Source organism: Helobdella robusta, assembly GCF_000326865.2.
Source record: "Helobdella robusta unplaced genomic scaffold HELROscaffold_99, whole genome shotgun sequence".
Lineage (NCBI taxonomy): Eukaryota > Metazoa > Annelida > Clitellata > Rhynchobdellida > Glossiphoniidae > Helobdella > Helobdella robusta.
Genome location: NW_008705557.1, coordinates 66,180 through 86,549, shown reverse-complemented (window position 1 = coordinate 86,549; position 20,370 = coordinate 66,180). Strand labels below are relative to the sequence as shown.

Here is a 20,370-nt window from a genome sequence, read left to right as displayed (position 1 = left end):
TTCATACACAATATTTTTGTTAACAAATATCCCCACTTCTCTACCCAATCTTTCACTGCGGTTGAGGCATTCAAAATTATGATTAGGTAGTCGTAGTAATGGAGCCGTCTGATCATTCAGATACGTCTCTGACACCACAATAGCCGTGAAAGAAAATGGCAAGAGGCTCAGGTGCATTTCTAGGTCACACGTTTTATTAAATAAGCTTCTGGAAGTTAGATGTAATAGTGGAAACTCATTTCTTTGATTTCCTTCACTAAAACGACTGTTCAATGAACTTGTGCTGCAATAGTGAACATCTATTTAAATTAATTAAGTTAGCCACTTGTGACATATTCTTTTTTTCCAAACTTCCAGTCCCGTAAGATAATGGGGTTAGGCATTATCTCGGGGTCTTTTATTTTATCAACGTTACTTTTTTTAACGCAAATTCTTAACTTTGTGGAATGTTCATCTACTTTGTTATCTGCACCATCATCATCCAGTGAACGTTTCAAGACAGGGAAGCATGATATCACTTTAATACCGTTGGTTTTCAGATATCCAACAACGTCGTCTTTGTGGCATTTTTAAAAATTGCTCATAAATATGAATGACTTTTTAATAAGCACTTTTTTAGCCTGAAGTTTGCAATTTTCGACAACTTTTGTGCCAATGATTTTGTTAATTGGTTTTGTATTAACTAAATTATTTTATTACTTATTATTATTTTAAAACTTATTATTAAAGTCGCTATCTGACTGACAGTCGTGATTATATTGTGTTTGTTTCCTCTGTTTTTTGGCTACCAATATAAATGGATATGTATTATCCTCACCTGTACTTCATGGAATGCCCGACCACAGATTTTTATTACTTGACAAATTATTATTACCAACGTTGTCTTTTTTTGTGAATGCGTTCCTATTTTTGTTCACTTTTTCAGCTGTACCTTTAGATTCTGCAATTTTTCGAGTTGTTGGAATACATAAATACGTACATACATACATACATACATCCATACATACATACATACATACATACATTGATGTTTGACGGTTCAGTGTCACTCATCATGTTTTGGTTTTAACATACATACATCCATGCATACATATATAAGTAAAAAACATACACACATACATACGCACGCATAAAAAACACGTACATGTATGTACACGAAGATACTCAACCGATGGCGGTATCCATTCAATCTATCAACAACAGCTATATTGCTTGCACAACATGCGCATACGCAAAGCATACACGCAAATGCATAATGTATATCTGTGCGTGTGTATGTATTTGTGTGTGTTTATGTATGTATGTATGTATGTATGTATGTATGTATGTATGTATGTATGTATGTATGTATGTATGTATGTATGTATGTATGTACGTATGTATGTATGTATGTATGTGCGTGTGTGGTGTATGTATGTATGTATGTATGTGTGTGTGTATGTATGTATGTATGTATGTATGCATGTATATAAGTATGTATGTATGTATGTATGTATTAGGGATGCACCGAAGTTCGGTCCCGGCTCCGGCCCCGGCCAAAATCCGGCTTTTTTTTCAAATCCGGTCGAATCCGGCCCCGGCCGGATTTAGGGCCGGATTTAAGCGTCTATCTATTTTAAAAATGTTAGAAATAGAAAAAAAAATTTTATTGAATTCAACATCACTAATTGTGAGGTAATCTGGACAATTTTCTTTATGCTATAACATGGGTTATGCATAAATTATAAGCTGATCTTTGTGTAAAAGAACTTGTGCACGTGTATATACTATATTTTGATAATTGCACATGACGGATCATAAAGCTACATAATATATATATATATATATATATATATATATATATATATATATATATATATATATTGGCCTAAAAATGTAGATATTTGCTATGTACCATTTAAACATATTTTGATTCTTATACCTGATGATAACATTTCTTATGTTGGAAAAATTCACAACTCTTCCTGAAACTGTTTTTAAACACATTAGCACGTTGTATAATAATTTTAAATTGAAAAAAATTAAAAAAATTGACACTTGAAAAAAATTTGTTTTGCCTGTTTTTGAAGTTGTTTTATTTTTCAAAGAAAGCAAACGCCAATTTTATTTTTTAATATGTTGTTAAGCTATTAAAGCACTATATAAACAAATTTTAAAAATTAAAAAACGTTTGGTTCTTCATAGTTAAATATGGCGCCAAACAAAAGAAGTTTTTCATTTTTTTGACATTTTGAGCTCGATAGCTCAAAAAGTTCAATACAGATTTTAACGAAATTTTGTGATTTATTTATGACTATAAGGTACTTCTAAAATAACAAAAAATATTTATTTATTTTGCGATAGATTTTGAGCTACGCTGTTTTGAAATCGGTGAAATTTTCAAAAAATTCATTTTGTTCTAGATTTTTTGTTCAAAATTTCTTTTGATTCGAGACAATAACATTTATTTTTTTGTTATTACATTGTTTCACTGATATGCACAAAAAATTTCATCAAGATATGTTGGCTAGTTCAAGAGATATAGCGTTCTACATAGGTACAAGTTTTGAAAAAATCGCTCAAAAATTTGAGGATGCTGTCACAAAAATCTTCATAACTTGAAAAATAATTGAAATTTTTTTATAAAAAATTTATTTTGTTGATGAAATACATTGAGGTACTTACTGTTCAAATTTTTAAAAAATCAGAGATGGTCGGGCGTGGACTTTTTTTTAAATCGTTCAAGTTGACGAAGAATGACCGATATATATATCTATATCTATATATATATATAAAGATATATATATATATATATTTAGAGAGAGAGAGAGATACATAAGCACATAATTTAAGAACATGGTATGTTAAAGGTTAGGCTAGGTATACATGACAAATAATTACAACATCACTAATTGTGCGGTGAGCTGGACAATTTTCTTTGTGCTTTAACTTGGGTAATGCAAATATGCATAAATTATAAGCTGATCGTTGTGTACAGAATTTGGCGTATCACACAACTTATTCATATATTTGAATTATATAACTATTATATAACTATTTGCTTGGTGTTATTTTTTGATGTTCAACATGTAGATAACCGTAAATGTATGTATCTATGTATGTATGTATGTATGTATGTATGTATGTATGTATGTATGTATGTATGTATGTATGTATGTATGTATGTATGTATGTATGTATGTATGCATGTATGTATGCATGTATGTATGTATGTATGTATGTATGCATGTATGTATGCATGTATGTATGTATGTATGTATGTATGCATGTATGTATGTATGTATGTATGTATGTATGTATGCATGTATGTATGCATGTATGTATGCATGTATGTATGTATGTATGTATGTATGCATGTATGTATGCATGTATGTATGTATGTATGTATGTATGTATGTATGTATGTATGTATGTATGTATGAAGAAAGTGCGTAGGAGTTTTCGATGCCAAAATTAAATTTCTATTTCTAGAAGACAGCTTATTTTAGTGTCGCTATCGTTGCAGCTGACGTGACGACGACGACTGACTGCGATAGTGAATAATGACGATGATGATTGTGATGATGAAAAATTGGGGGTACCCAATATTGGAGAAACAGACGACGATGATGATAAATGTGAATGAAGATGATGATGATGATGAGAATGACCACAACAAATAATCAATAAATAATAAATTGTATAAAATTGTAAAATTTGGATCATGAGAGATAGAAAGATAGAGAGAGAGAGAGAGAGAGAGAGAGAGAGAGAGAGAAAGAAAGAGACAGACAGGGAGAGAGATTGAGAGAGAGAGAAATAAAGAAATATGAATACAACGACGAAGATGATGCAATAACGATGAAGATGCATGTAAGTAAGGAGGAAAATTATAATAGTTACAAGACTATTTATATCTTGTGGATCAACATCTAAATATCAGAATGGGTGGACAAGCACATGTACACGCACGCACACACTCGTACAAACTCAAGCTCTGAGATAATTCTATACATACATATACTCATATATAATGTAGCGAAAGACAAATGTTGAGTTGCCTCAGCTGCACACATGCATGCTGCCGAATGTATATTTATAAGTACAGGGACTAAAATTAGTCTAGTCATACTTTTTAGTTCATCGAGACAATTTTTGCTGATTTTTAACTAAAAATTGAGTTTTACTGAATTCTAATAACAATAATGCCCTTTAGATCCGCCACTGAATAAACCCAGTACAAAATTTCTAACTTAACTCACTATATTCACATTAAAAAGAATCGAACTATAGTGTGTTCACTGTTCATCTAGATCCACCACTTGTTGCTTGTGTGTATATATGTACGTATGCATGCATGTATGTACGTATGTGTGTACGTATGCATGCATGCATGAATGCATGTGAGAAGTCCGTTGAGCCAAATCATCGAGAAGTCTTCAGAGGAGGAATCCCTGAAGACAAATGTTTCGGCCCTAAACTACCTCCTCACATTCTCGGGGAACCGGGCCGCGTTCTTTGATCACTCGGACACTTCTCGATGACTGTTGGTTTTTCAGCGGTGTTGATCTGCTATTTATACCAAAATTCAGCTTTTAATTTCCATACGAAGGCTTGCTAATTTAGCCTACACTCCTTTTCATTTCTATTCAGCCACAACCAATACGAAGCTTGCTCTGCGCTACTAATAACTTTCTTCAGGCATGCTGTACGATTCCTGCCTGCTGACAGACCCAACTCTGAAAAGTCGCTACATCGACGCTCCCACTGTTCCTCTTGCACCAGCCTCAACAGCTTAGAACCTGGTTTTGTATCCTTTCTTGTTTAAATCTTGAATCAGTTGTTCATACTTTGCCCAGTTTGTATGTATGTATTATTATTATTAGATTATTTATATATAAAGCGCCCTTTATTGTTCTCAAAGGCGCTAATAATGTAAAAGTTGATTGAATGGGCTAATGCAAAATTTGATTAAATGTTTCACTTCAATAAAATCATATCATGAAAAGTTTGTCTGAAAAGAAGGTTCTTTAGCTTTCTTCAAAATTCAGTAATTGGCAACCCACGATTTCGCAAGTCAACCGGCAAACTGTTCCAAATCTTCGGTCCCATAACAGCGAAATCTCTGCAACCAACAGCAAGCTGAGTTTGTCGAATTGTTAACAAATCTAAATCGTTTGACCGTAACTTCTGACACTGTAACGGTGCATTTCTTGGAACAATTCGATCCATTAAATATTTCGGCGCTAATCCATTAATGCTTTTATACACCAGTAAGACAATTGAAGACAATTCTTTGTTGAACGGGCAACCAATGAAGATTGAAGAGAATAGGAGTAACATGATCAAAATATGAACCACCAGTTAACAACTTGGCAGCCCGATTTTGAATTAATTGTAACTGTGCAACATACTTTTTGGGTAAACCGTAGAATAAACTGTTGCAATAATCGATCCTCGAGTGAATGTATGTATGTATGTAAGTATGTATGTATGTATGTATGTATGTATGTATGTATGTATGTATGTATGTTTGTATGTATGTATGTATGTATGTATGTATGTATGTATGTATGTATGTATGTATGTATGTATGTATGTATGTATGTATGTATGTATGTATGTATGTATGTATGTATGTATGTATGTATGTATGTATGTATGTATGTATGCTTGACTTTATTCAGGTATATTAAAAATAAGAATTTGTTGGATAGAATAACATTATTTTGCAGTTCTGATATAAACAAAGTACCAAACACGGAAAACTGGCTGAAAATAAATTTCGACTTTGTTAACAAACAAATAAAAGAAATGTTGTTCAGTCAACAAGCTGAAATTAACAAAATGTTTTTGTCTTACACTACCGAGTTGGATAATGTAAAAAATAAACTTAACTCTCTTGTTGGCGAAAGTCGTCAAATGTCAATAACGAAATTCAAACGACAAATAACGCGCAGCAAGATAACATTCTACAGGACAAAAATCTCTGGTCAAACAGAGTAACAACACCAGTGGAGAACTTACCGTTCAGTCTCGTACTGTGCAAAAACAAGCGTCCACGGTCAGACAACAGCAGCACCAATCGCAGTGAAACCGATAGCAACAACGCCAATCGTCAAAACAACAACGTCATGAAATATTCAGAGGTTGCAAAAAAAAGTTTCAAATAAAATTGTTGGAAACAAAGTCAGCAATGATTGCAAATTGAAAGCGGAGAAACAGCTGATAAAAAAGTCATTTTTCATGATGAGCAACATTCAGCGATGCCACCGTGATGATGTTGTTGAATACTTGCCAACCAATGGAATCAAGGTAATTTCGTGTTTTCCTGTTGTTAAAAAGACAAATAATTCGATTGAGGGTAACAAAAACAACAATGATGATGAGCAGTCCACAATGTTCAGAGTGTGTGTCGAAAGTTGTGACGCCAGCAAGATGAAAGATCCTGACATCATTTTGAAGCACATCATCGTTCGTGAGTGGCGCTTCAACCAGAAAAAACCCGAAGAAAGTAATAATGTGAAACATGATTAGCACAAATGCAGCAAACAAAGAAAACCACCGCAAAACACTTAACAACAGGTGCCAAAAATTTGAAAATATAAACCAATTTAATAACCAATTTAAACAAATACATTACAATAATTCCAATCATTTTTTAATCTCATGCATATCAACATCAGAAGTTTAATACACAAGGCAGATGAGTTGTTTGATTATTTAAACAATTTTGTGTGCACATTTGACGTCGTAGCCATCACTGAAACATGGCTTAATGATAGTACAGAAGATTTGATTTGTATGAACGGTTTCAAATTCATCGGAAAAAATCGATTGAGCAAACACGGTGGAGGAGTAGGATTCTACGTAAGCAATAACTTGACCTTCAAGACAAGAAATGATTTAAACAAGTTGGGAGGTCTAGATTTTGAAACTTTCGCAATTGAATTAAAGACTGACCCTTCAACCAAAAATTTCGTCATTGTTGTATTATACAGACCACCCAGTTGCAACGCGATCTATTACCTGCAGCAATTAGAAATTATATTGCAACAAATAGACGTTGAAAACAAGCATGTTGTTATCACAGGTGATCTCAACATTGATATGAGTGACACGAACGATGATGTTAACAAAATGTATTTATGTCAACTTTTTACCTGCTACAGTTTTGATCAGTTAATAACGCTTCCAACAAGAATCAGTGTTGAAAGGCAATCAATCATCGACTGCTTTTTCACAAACTTTCCGCAACAGGTAGCGTTATGTGGTGTGCACGTTCATGATATATCGGACCATCTGCCCATCACTGTCACTATCAGTTTTTCCATTAACAAAAATAAGTCCAAATACGTAAAGAATCAACAAATCTACTCCTTTTCAAAAAGTAGAATAAACAAACTTAATGAAGCTTTATGTATCAACGATTGGTCAGATGTTTTGTTATGCAATGATGTAAATGATGCTTTCAAACTTTTCATTGACCTATTTAAAAAACTTTTCGATGACTGTTGCTTAATGGGAAATGTCAAAAAATCTAGAAATTTTCTCTGTAACAAACCATGGATTACAAAAGAATTTAGTATTTTACTCAAAAATAAAAATTCTTTATATAAAAAATTTCTCGAAAATCCAACCGTGATAAGATACACGAAATTTAAATCAATTGCCAAACGTTGCTCAAATCTCAACAATAAGCTAAAAAAACAATACTTCAGTGACTTGTTTCAACGAACAAAAAATAACAGCAAAAAACGTGGTCGAATATTTTAAAAATAATAAATAAAAGTAAAGATGATAAAAATGAAAAGTTACTAACCTCAGATGAACAGGTTTTAGACAATCCTGAAGATGCACTTAACAAACACTTCATAAGCCTAGCTCCAAATTTGATGAAAGATTTTACGAAAAATTCTGAATGGAAGCAAACAATGCACCATAAACTTTCAAATTCCTTTTTTTGTCTTGATACCTCATTTGAAGAAGTTGTCGAGACGGCAAAAAGTTTACGACCCAAATATTCAAGTGGTGTTGATGACATTCCTTCAAAAATTGTTATTTCCACAATCAACTCAACAGCTTAAATTTTGAGTTATCTGGTAAATTTTTAATTTGCGACAGGCATATTTCCTCAATGTTTCAAAGTGGCAAAAATAATTCCAATAGCACAAAGCAGACAGCCAATACCGATATAACCAACTATCGACCTGTAGCGTTACTACCGGCCTTTTCAAAAATTATGGAAAAATTGATGTACAAAAGAATTGTCAATTTTCTTCAAAAGTATAACATAATTTTAGACTCTCAATTTGGCTTCCGTGATAAACACTCAACAGGGTTGGCAATCGTGAAGTTGATCCGTAAAATTGGAGTAGCTGCAGAAAATAAAAACTTTGTCGTTGGAACTTGCATCGATCTGTCAATAGCCTTTGACTGCATCGACCACAGCATTTTGATGGAAAAGTTAAATTATTATGGAATCCGTGGAACACCCCTAAGATGGCTTAGTAACTACTTGACCGATAGGAAACAGTTTGTTAGATGGCAGAACAAAAATTCGACGATACTAACAAATAACTTTGGAGTTCCTCAGGGAAGCATATTGGGTCCACTACTGTTTGTGATCTTTATAAACGATCTTCCCAAGGCATCGAAGTTTTTTGATTTTGTTTGTTATGCCGATGACACTAATATTTTTAGTAAAGGTGAAAATATTCATGAACTTTTAAATAAAACCAATATTGCCATTAAAGTAGTGGTCAAATGGTTTCAAAACAAAAAATTAACGTTGAACAACAAAAAATCTCAAATGATTATTTTTGGGCCGGTTCAATATCTAAACTACAAAGAACCGTATAAGATTACAATTAATGGACTAGAAATAAGCGAAAGCAAATCAGTTAAATTTCTAGGTGTCCACCTTGACCAAAAATTAAGTTTTCGACACCACGTAAATTGCGTATCAGGAAAAATGGCGAAAGCACTTGGCGTTATCAACAAAGTTCGATTTTACGTTCCAAGAAGAACGTTAAATATGCTCTATAACGCCATGTGCGTACCGTACATCTCTTACTGCAACGTAGTCTGGGCTGGTACCTATCGCACAATCACCGATCCCATCCGATTAATAACGAAGAGGGCACTACGGCTAGTTACATCATCAACAAAGCAATCGCACACGTTGCCATTATTTTTGTCAACGAAAAAATTTGAATTTTGATCAGGTGAATGCCTACTTCACGGCTAATTTAGTCTACAAACAGCTGACAAACAAGTTACCATCAATATTCAATCATTACTACACTTGTAGCAACAACAAGAGACAAAATTACATTAGATCAAATTCATCAAAAACAAACATTCTCTTCCTCCACGTATATTGCAAAGGACCAAGAATTTGGAATTTGCCATTAAAGAACAACTTTAAAATTGACTCAATGTCTGATGTTAAATTTAGGCAGAAACTGAAAAATTTTATTTTAAACTTAAGAATTAAGTTCTGTTGATTTAGTCAAAATAATTTAGTTATATGATGTTACATTTTCCTAAATATTCTTACAATTTGTTGTTTTATTTGTGACAGGGTGGCTGTGCAAGATGAGCTCATCACGAGCTCGATCATAGTCATCCTGCCTTCTTGATTGTTATTTCGGGAAGCAAATAAAATATTCGTTTCGTTTCGTATGTATGTATGTGTGCATGTATGTATTTCATACATTACATACATATATCACATCACATTTCTCTTTAACTTTTAGAACAATGTCGTTCTATATATTGCTTAAATATATAGATAACTATGTAATGTCTATCCCGTGTTTTTCTGGATAGATACCAAACATTGTTATACATAAACCATGAACCATCGTACTAACAACTAACACCTGTTTTGCTAACATAGTTAAGTTCGTTAATTTACTAACAACTAACATCTAACATACCTCTCATAGATCATTTAGGGAAAATTTTTATTATTTGCTGAAAATTTGTGTGAACATGGAACATTTCTGTTTAGGTGGCCATACTAGATGAATTTTATATAAATTCTATTATGGTCATCCTGCTTTCTTTTAATTTTCAATTTTGAGAAGCAAATAAATAATTTCGTTTCGTTTCGTATGTATGTATGTATGTATGTATGTATGTATGTATGTATGTATGTATGTATGTATGTATGTATGTATGTATGTATGTATGTATGTATGTATGTATGTTAAAACCAAAACATGATGAGTGACACTGAACCGTCTGTATGTATGTATGTGTGTGTGTGTGTGTGTATGTGTGTGTGTGTGTGTGTGTGTGTGTATGTATGTATGTATGTATGTATGTATGTATGCATGTATGTATGTATGTATGTATGTATGTATGTATGTATGTATGTATGTATGTATGTATGTATGTATGTATGAATGAATGTACTTATGCGTGTATATATATGTTTGTATATAATATGTTTGTATATGTGATTGTATATTGCTTATATGTCAGTGATATAAAGTCTCTGCCTAGTTGAAAACGTAACGAAAAGACTAAATGGAATTGAAAAATTATAAATAATAAATAAATAATAATTATTATAATTAATAATACTAATAAATAATAATAATATAAATATTAAAATTATTAATCATAGAATAAAATTTATAAACAATTAATTAATTAATTAAAAATGGCGTTCAAACCATTTAAAGTTCGGACTGGTTCGTTTTGAGGATGATGATGATGATTGCGATGATGATGATGATGATGACGATGATGATGGAGATGATAATGGTTATGACGATGATAATGATGATGATGATGATAAAAAATCAGTCTATAAGATAAAAAGCTACCAACAAACACTACATAAACCCACAGATATATCAGCAAACAACAACAACAACTATGATGTCATCAAACCCTACAACAGCATCAACAACAACAATAACAACAACATCTCCACAGCAACCATCTTAACAATCGTCATAACGACGACCACACTATTCATCCTACTAGTAACAATCGCAGCGGCCATATACAGGTATATAACGAAAAGACGCCAAACTCTATCCAATCCGGAAATTAGACTGTCGGCCGCCTTTAGAGAGGGCTTTCTCCGAGAAGACCACGCCCCAATTAGGAGGTCCACCAACAGCACCACTATGATACAACTTCGGCCCTCGAATATTTCGGGAACGAAATCATCCAGAGCGGAAAATGAACGAAACCAGGAGCAACAACAGCAAAGACTTATTAAAGATTGCGGAACCGGAAGTGGAAACTATGGCGGAATTGGGAATAATAGTAACAACAATAATAGCATGAATAACAACAGCGACAATAATAATAATAATAATACTAATAACAACAATAATAATAACAATAAGACCAAGGAATGTCCACGACCCAATGGGAAATTTGAGAAGATGATGGTTAAGCTATACAGGGAGAGGAAGAAAAAATATAATAATAATAATAATAATAATAATAACGGTGTTGATGATGCTCTTGTGGAAAATTCGATAGACGGAAGAAATGGGCAACGGATGAGTGGAGAAATTAATGCATCTCGCATTCCTAGCATAATGAATAGTTTGTGTGACAAAAATAATAATAATAATATCAATTATAATTATAATATAAATAATAATAATAACAAGACATCAAAAGTAAACTTAAGTATTAGGTACAATTTTGTCACGGAAACTCTATCTTTTAACGTACATAAAGCTTCTAATATTAATAATCTTTGGCTTAATAGTAGCAACAACAACAACAACGACAACATCATCAACAACAATAATAATGAGAATAATTATAACAGTATTAACAATAATATTTGTACTAATCACGAAGACGATTTCAACAACAACAACAACATCAACAACATCAACAACAACAACATCAACAACAACATCAACAACATCAACAACAACAACATCAACAACAACAGCATCAACAACAGCATCAACAACAACAACATCAACAGTAACAACATCAACAGCAACATCAACAACCTCCACAACAACATCAACAATGCAAATGACGCAACCACCCATGCATACATTAAGCTCCAGCTGGTGCTACCTGACCAATCCACACTGTCTGTTAGTTATTTTTAGAAATTTCGGGATTTCCTTACTGTCTATTTCTAGAATACACACACACACACAAATATACAGACACACACACACACACACACACACACACATATATATATATATATATATATATATTCTAAAACTATGTATATATATAGGGTGTGTATGTGTATATATTAATATATTATTATAAATAATCATCTTAGACATGAATGTAAAGATTTAATGGCTGAATTAAAAGGTGAATAGATCTATGAATGAATGAATGAATGAAAAAATAAATAAATAAATAAATGAACGAACGAAAGATGGAAATAATGAAGGAAATACATGCATTGATGATGATTGAACAAACGAATGAAACAATTGAACTTAAGAAACCAATGAGTGATATGAATAAATGCATGAAAAGAAGAACAAACAAATGAACGAACGAACGATAACGATGAATTAATGAATTAAATGAACAAACGAACGAACGAACGAACCAACAAAGAAATGAAAATTCAAACAAATCAATCACTTAATAAAATTTCCAACACACAGGCCAAAACGCGCATGATAAAGAACAACAATCCAACTTACGACGAATTATTTGAATTCTACAACCTGTCACCCCCTACCATCTTAGATGGTATCGTCTTCAATCTATCTATCTACAATTGCGATAGATTCTCGCAGGATGAACTCCTGGGGGGTGTCCAGCATGATTTGACGAAAACTCTAATGAGCGAGAGATGGAACCAGTTTTATAATACGACGAAGGCGAAAAATAATGAAAGAATGAAGGTTGATAATGACGTCATAAGAAGTACTACTACTACTACCAATAATAATAATAATAATAATAATAATAATAATAATAATAATAATAATAATAATAATAATAATGACGATGACGTAATTGAGACGTGTTTGTCTCTAAAGGTGGAGCCATTCAAAAGTAGCCAGGTTGCAATTAGTTAAACATTGTTATTATTAATGTTATTATTACTATTATATTATTATTATTATTATTATATCCATCTATCCATTCATCCATCTAGCCAGTCGGAGCGTCAGAGTTGGATAAAAACTGTTTTTCCTTATGACCCCTTAGTTGAGAATTTCCATCTCCAGAAAAATGCTTCAACATTTGCATCATAATTTTAAATTCACCCATCCAATCATACATTCATCCATACATTCATTCATCCGTCCATCTATCCATCTATTCATCCATTCATTTATCCATCTAGTCCTCACCGTCAATGGTAAACAATTTTGATGACGTCAACAAGGCTGGCCGGATGCTCATATCACTAAAGTACAACCAGATGAGCTCGATGTTAGAAATTGGCGTCTTAAAAGGTTCCATCATGCTGAATAAATGCTCCTCGTCTTTAGATAAAGGTTCTTTTTTACACACATACCCACACACAAACCTACACACACACACACACAGAAAAAGCACATGTGAATAATAATAATAATAATTATATGCCATCTTCTTCAGATAAACTAATGGTCTTAACGAGCGTTAAACACGGTGACGATGAATTCTATAGGAAAATAACAAAATTGAAGCACAACAACAACAACAACAACATTAATAATAATAATAATAACGACGACGATGACGTCATTGTCGTTTTCAACGAATCATTTAGCGTTCAACTCCCACGTGACGACGACGAACTGACAAAAGTATTAATTCAACGTAGACAATACATCAACAACAACAACAACATTAACAACAGCAACAACAACAACAACATCAACAATTTCGTTAATGGTAGCACTAACAATAAGACAATTCACAACTATTACAATAACATCATAAGCAAGGACACTTCATTCGGTTTTCAACAACAACAACATCAACAACAACAACAGCAGCAGCAACAAATTTCAAAACCAGCTAACGTTCTAAATTACATATTCGACAGCATGTACCCGCTCAGAAGATCTTCGCTATGTTACATAACAAACAACAACATCAACAACAACAACAACATCATCAATCACAACAACATCATCAATCACAACAACATCAACATTATTAACAACAACAATTTTTCAAAACAGAACGTCAGAAAATCGTTTGACAACAACGTCACCGACGTCGATAAGAATTTTTCAAAACAAATAGTCAGAAAATCATTTGATAGCGCTTCATCATTTATGTCATCATCGTCATTTTCTTCTTCCTCATCATTATCTTCATGGATCGATAATTTTACGGTAACATTTTACCTCATCGACGAGAAAGGTTTGACCGACAAGAGGTATTACGCCAGAGCCGGTATAGGAAAAATAAAAAACAGCCCATCCCTACTTTTATCGTTACGTCATCACCGCGAGGACAACGATAACTCAGTCCTTAGCAGTAACTATTGTATATCAGCCAGTGATTCTAACGATGGCGAAATAAATTATGTTAATGAGGATGACGTCAGTCATTGGAGAGAGGTGATTGGCCAGCCGAATAAGATGATCGCGAGATGGCACGATCTGATTGGCTGATCGATGACAAACTATTGCGAAATTGTAAATAGTAGTGTAAATAAACACACACACTAAGACGCAAATATATATATATATATATATATATATATATATATATATATATATATATAAACACACACACACAAACACAAACAAACGCAAATATATATAAATATATAAACACACACACCACACACACATATATATATATAAGTATAATTTTAAAAAGCATGAGTAACATATATTATGTTAATGTAGATAATACCACGGGTAATGTATATTTTCGTGTTGTGTTTCACACGTCTGTCATGCGAGTTAATGTGAATTATAATTATAGTATATTAACAGTGAGACACACACACACACACAGATATTCACACACACACACACACAAACAGATATTCTCTCTCACACACACACAGATACTAACACATACATTCGCACATAATTTGTAGATATAAAATGGCTTGTAAAATATTTAATACTAAATTTTTTCATTACATACTATAGAGACGACAAAACACCATACAACAAAAATTGAAATATATCTCATAATTGGCCGGTTTCCATCCACTAATTGGTTTATAATGATTTAACTGGGACGCATCCAATTATTTGATTGGTTGTTTAATTTTTACGAAATTGTTTGATTGGCTCATTTAAATTGATACTAATTATTTGATTGGTTGACTTTTAGGAAATTATTTGATGGCTCATTTAAATTGATACTAATTATTTGATTGGTTATTTAATTATGTTACAATAATCTGATTAGTTCATTTAGACAGGTATTGGTCCGGTTAATTTCGCCATAATTAATTGATTGGTTATTCAATTAAATCAGAATTATTTGATTGGTTTTTCAATTAAATTAGAATTATTTCATTGGCTCAGGTAATTTTGCTACAATTAGTTAAATCTGCAAGTTGAGCTAAATTTGGAACTTAACAGCATTTTAAACATTTTAAATTTCATTTGAAACAAAACAACCTCCTCCCCATCATCATCATCATCACTACCCTTATCATTATCATCAATACCATCATCAGCATTTCGTGAAATAAAATCATCATTGTTGTTGATTTGGATAACTAATTTGTTAATTTATTAAATGCACAAACACACAAACATAGTGATAGAGAGGAGAGAGAGAGAGAGAGAGAGAGAGAGAGAGAGAGAGAGAGAGAGAGACAGAGAAATACAGACTAATTTACTTCACGTTCAATAAAATGCTTAATTAATACTGCCATTTAAATTTATTTATGGTGATCCTTTTATTCTATTTAATGGAATAAAGATGATGATGATGACGACGACGATGATGATGATGCTAAAAGTTATGATAATGATGAAAAAGGTTTCATCGATACTATGAATGAATGAATATTAGTGGATGAATGAATGAATGAATTGATAAGTAAATGACTGAATGTATAGGTAAGTGAATGGCTGAAACAAAGAATGAATGAATGAATGATTGAATGAACGAATGGTTGAATATAGGTGAATGAACATATGTAAAAATGAGTAAATGAATGTAGATACAACTGAATAATACATACATACATATATATATATATATATATATATATATATATATATATATATATATATATATATATATATATATATATATATTTGATAATCAGCTGAAATTCGTCGTACGAAAAACTGAAAAAAACTCAATTACAAATTGAACAATGCAATGCAATGCTGTTATTTTCAGATGGTCTCAACCCAAAATATGTATATATATGTGATGTGTTTGTGTGTGTGCGTGTGTGTGTATACAAACATAGTAACACATAAAGAAGCAAGCATAAGCTTCTGTTGTAGTAGTGAAAAAATTATTTCAACATCCCACGCAACGCACATCCCTAAAAACGCCCCGCGTTAAAGGAGAAAATGGATGAGTTTCGTTCATCTCCTTGAAGGTCTAATTTTAGGCAGACTCTTCAATCCTGTCGGCCGGGGCAACAACATGGTCGTAAGCAGACTTCAATGATTTGATAGCCTCAGCACAGCACGAGATCAGTGACACTAACTGCTTAGCGTGTTCAACATCGTTTGACTTCTTCAACAGATCTGTGGCCCAATCCAGCTTCAGCGAAACTGCACCGAGGGATTCTTTGAGTTTGTTGTCGTAGTTGCTGGCAGACGAAGTCGACGATTGGTGCTGGTAATTGTAGTGGTGGTGAGTCATGCAGATGTTCAGCTGCTGCTGCTGGTGGTGGTGGGAAGCTTGTGGTTGCTGTGGTTGCTGGTGCTGATGGTGACAAGAATCAAGCGAACTCTGGTGACAGAGGGCATGATCTTTGACCTGGAATCAAAAAAGTCAATATTAAATAACAACCAACATGAAACCAAAGATAACGATAACCCTTTCTTTGACCAAAATGGAGAATGATAACTGATTAATGATGACGAGAATGAATTATTTATCGTATACCGCGTACAACCGACTTTGGTCTGAACATTGAATTGTGAATTTTTTTAAGAATATGCGTATTTCGCGAATCGAACTTTCAGCTGCTAATTACATCAATCTATCAATCAGCCATTCAGATTTTTCAGATAGATACCATCAATCTATCGGTGAATTATTAATATTTTTAAGTTCACATCAATCAACCAATGACACCAATCGGTCGATCAATCAACCATTCCTATCAACCTGATTTCGTGAAGTTCGGTCGAACTTTCAGCCTACAGCTTGGTGAAACTTTAAAATATGCATCAATCAATTGATAAATCGATTCATCAATCAGTCAATCAATTAGTCAATCAGATTTCTCAAATCACATCAATCATCAATCAGTTGTATCAGATTATGCCTATTTCGAAACGAACTTTTCAACCATTTAATCAGTCTTTGAAGTTTCACAATCAAATCAATCGATCGATCAGGGAATAGATCAACCAATCAGTCAATCAATCACTCTAATCAATCAATCAGTCAATCAACCAAGTAAATCCATCAAACAAACAATTCAGCCAATCCAATTTCGAAGATCATAAATTTATCATTCATAAATTTTAAAACGACTTTGATGATTTTACAACCACTGCCGCATTTTAATTGGGCCATGATCTAAATAATCATGCCAGGCTAACTCGCGGACGGCCAATCATTCATAAATTTACAACGACTTTGATGATTTTACAACCACTGCCGCATTTTAATTGGGTCATGATTTGAATAATTATGCCAGATCAACATGCGGACAGCCAATCAGAATCGACTTTGATTGTAAAAAAGTCACGTGAAGTTAATGGTCTTTGTTTGGCAATAGTATAAAAGCAAAGCTGATGATGAAAATTTCATTAAACACTTCTTAACACTCTAGTTATCCTATTTCGTCTGCTAGTTGCCTTGTAGTTCCAATAAAGGATATATCGATTTCTGTAAAGGAGATTCGGCTTAATTATTGTATTCTATAAAGAAGGTTTGTTTAATTATCCCGAACTGAAGAAGAGATATCTCTGAATTCTGGTGCCTACTGATCAGGAAACTTTCGGTGCAGTCAGTTTGATATCTTCTTATTAAATTCATTTATTTATTCTTTGTTGATTTATTCTTGTTTTTAAATTAAATACACAAATTAAATAAAACTCGATTATTAACATTTATCTGAAAGATTAACATTTTTAATTTAGCTACAAGGAAGGAAAGAAGCTGCCTTCACAAGCTCTTATTTATAATTGCCAGTGAAGAAGTAAAATTATAAAATACCAAAGAAATATGGACCCGGTTAGTTTTTTAATTACATAGTTATAATGCATTATTTATTATATAATGCTAATAGTATTATAAAATTATATTATTCAATTTATTCACTCCAAATATCTCTTACAGAGTGTAGCCGTCAGCGTTTCATATTCGCAGAGCGAATCTAATTCTATTCCTTCAAATTCTTCTAAAGCAAAACCTAGAATTTTGGTAACTCAACACAGAGGGTTGACAATGTATACGCAACTGAATCCGCCGGCTGCGGACATTGATGAGCAGCAAGCATACGGCAAACATTTATATTTGAAATACAAGCACAACAAGATATTATTCGATACGTATTTGTATTACAAATATTTCGATGACCAGCAACTCTACGGTTAGCTTTGTTTTAATTTCTGATCATTTGGGAAATTTTACCGTTTTGTTTTTATTTTTTATCGTCTGGTCATTTTTACAGTTTTTTTTATTTTTGATCATCAGGTCATTTTTACAGATTGCTTCTAATTTTATACTTGTATTATTGCTACTATTTTTATTAATTATAATTTATAAATTATGATAAAAATATGTGAAAGTGGAATAATTATTTATTAATGGACGATCCCTTAGATGACTCTCTGGCTCCTCCGTTAACGTGTCCCAACCTGAAGGATTTCATAGATTACTACCAGTTGACTTCGTATACGTTGGAGAATGCATTGCAACAAGTCGAGTACTACTTCTCACCGTAAGTATTTGCTGCTGTTGTCGTTGTTTATCATTTCATTCTGTTTATATATTCCATTTTTATGGTTCATACCAACATGTACTGACTGACTGATTAACTAAATGTCTGTTCAATTTTCTAAATCAGACCAAATCTGGTGAAAGACGAGTTCATGCTCCAGACTAAAGATTGCGACGACTTCATGGACATAGGATACGTCAGCAACTTTGGCAAGATGAAGTTCATCCTAAGAGACATGAGTGAAAACCAGCGACGAAGGATAGTGACTCTGATGCTGAGAGGTTTGTTAATTCACTTTTATTATATCTATTCATTAATACTTGCTTCCATATACATTTATATCATAACTTCATAACTTGCACTACTGCTGGCCACCATACAATTGGGTCATCATCTTTTGTTTATTCTCATTTTTAGACAATAATTACAAACTATCATTTTGTATGGTTTTGTCGGACCTTACTGACTAACTTTTTAATATTATTAAATTATTTAAAGCCATTTTGTATTTTATTTTGTACACACACACATGCACACACAAATGATTAGACATGTGAATACAAACCAATGTATATACTTGCAGATTCACCCATGGTCGAGCTCAATACCACAGAGTCGAAAATGAGGAGCATTCCGTTGAGCGCAATGATTAGAAATGTTCTCGTCTTCCGAAACATCCATCCGTCGTGCACAGCGGACGACATCAAGAATCTTGTTAATGACGAGGCTACGGGGAGAGGGTGCAACTGCTTCCTGGCCGACCCGCTCTATCTCCCACCGTTCTCTTCATTCGCACAGGACTTGTACCAGGACACCAACCAATGGCTGGTCCAGTTTGAGTCAGAAGAGGCCGCAATGAGTTTTTATCAGATAGCTACCAAAGGGATTTCAATATTGGACAACCAGGTCTTTGTTAGGGTCCTCCTTCATTCATCCACAGCCTACAACAATCTGCTCTTACATGCGCCTGGAATGAAGCTGTCAGATTTCAACCCGGCCTCCTCCGAGCAGTACATGATAAACTATATTTCGCAGAATCAGATCAACTACCAGCAGCCATTCCTGCCACCTCATCAGCCTCAGCAGCTGCTCCAATTTCCAAATTCTTTAAGAAGTCAACAGCAGCAGCAGGCTGGCCTGCAGATGGCCCCTCAACAGGCTCCACTACTGCCAACGACTACGTATAATCATGACGCAACTCTAACGCACGTTATTAGTCAGCAGCATCCCCAACGCCCTCGATCCCCGACTCCCCAATGGCAATATTTATATCAGGCGGCACTGAACACTGCATCCATACCTGTTCAAGAAATTCCACCCAACAGCCAGTTAGCGCACCAATCACAACAGCCACC

General features: G+C 33.3%; 4 protein-coding genes across 4 annotated transcripts in view; 3 read left to right on the top strand and 1 right to left on the bottom strand.

Annotated features, from left to right (window-relative positions):
- Positions 1-4,980: 4,980 nt before the first annotated feature.
- On the top strand, positions 4,981-7,755 carry HELRODRAFT_183105 (hypothetical protein; the record flags this gene model as incomplete). The annotated part of the gene is made up of 5 exons (XM_009033809.1): positions 4,981-4,987; positions 5,958-6,043; positions 6,127-6,294; positions 6,373-6,493; positions 6,737-7,755. The coding sequence occupies 5 exons, from the start codon at positions 4,981-4,983 to the stop codon at positions 7,753-7,755; spliced, it is 1,401 nt and encodes a 466-aa protein (XP_009032057.1).
- A 1,198-nt stretch (positions 7,756-8,953) lies between these two features.
- Positions 8,954-9,623, top strand: HELRODRAFT_183104 (hypothetical protein; the record flags this gene model as incomplete). Its single annotated transcript, XM_009033808.1, has 3 exons — positions 8,954-9,133; positions 9,207-9,421; positions 9,566-9,623. 3 exons carry the CDS (start codon positions 8,954-8,956, stop codon positions 9,621-9,623), a joined length of 453 nt encoding a protein of 150 aa, XP_009032056.1.
- Positions 9,624-10,654: 1,031 nt separating this feature from the next.
- On the top strand, positions 10,655-14,573 carry HELRODRAFT_183103 (hypothetical protein; the record flags this gene model as incomplete). Its single annotated transcript, XM_009033807.1, has 5 exons — positions 10,655-10,685; positions 10,846-12,074; positions 12,615-13,019; positions 13,349-13,460; positions 13,513-14,573. The coding sequence occupies 5 exons, from the start codon at positions 10,655-10,657 to the stop codon at positions 14,571-14,573; spliced, it is 2,838 nt and encodes a 945-aa protein (XP_009032055.1).
- Positions 14,574-16,176: 1,603 nt separating this feature from the next.
- The window catches only part of HELRODRAFT_155472 (hypothetical protein), a gene marked incomplete at its 3' end in the record, with an annotated part of 18,382 nt that continues 14,188 nt past the window's right edge, over positions 16,177-20,370 (bottom strand). Inside the window, 3 exon segments of the mRNA XM_009033806.1 lie at positions 16,177-16,226; positions 16,237-16,320; positions 16,322-16,792. Of these exon segments, the coding sequence (XP_009032054.1) occupies positions 16,504-16,792 (289 nt within the window).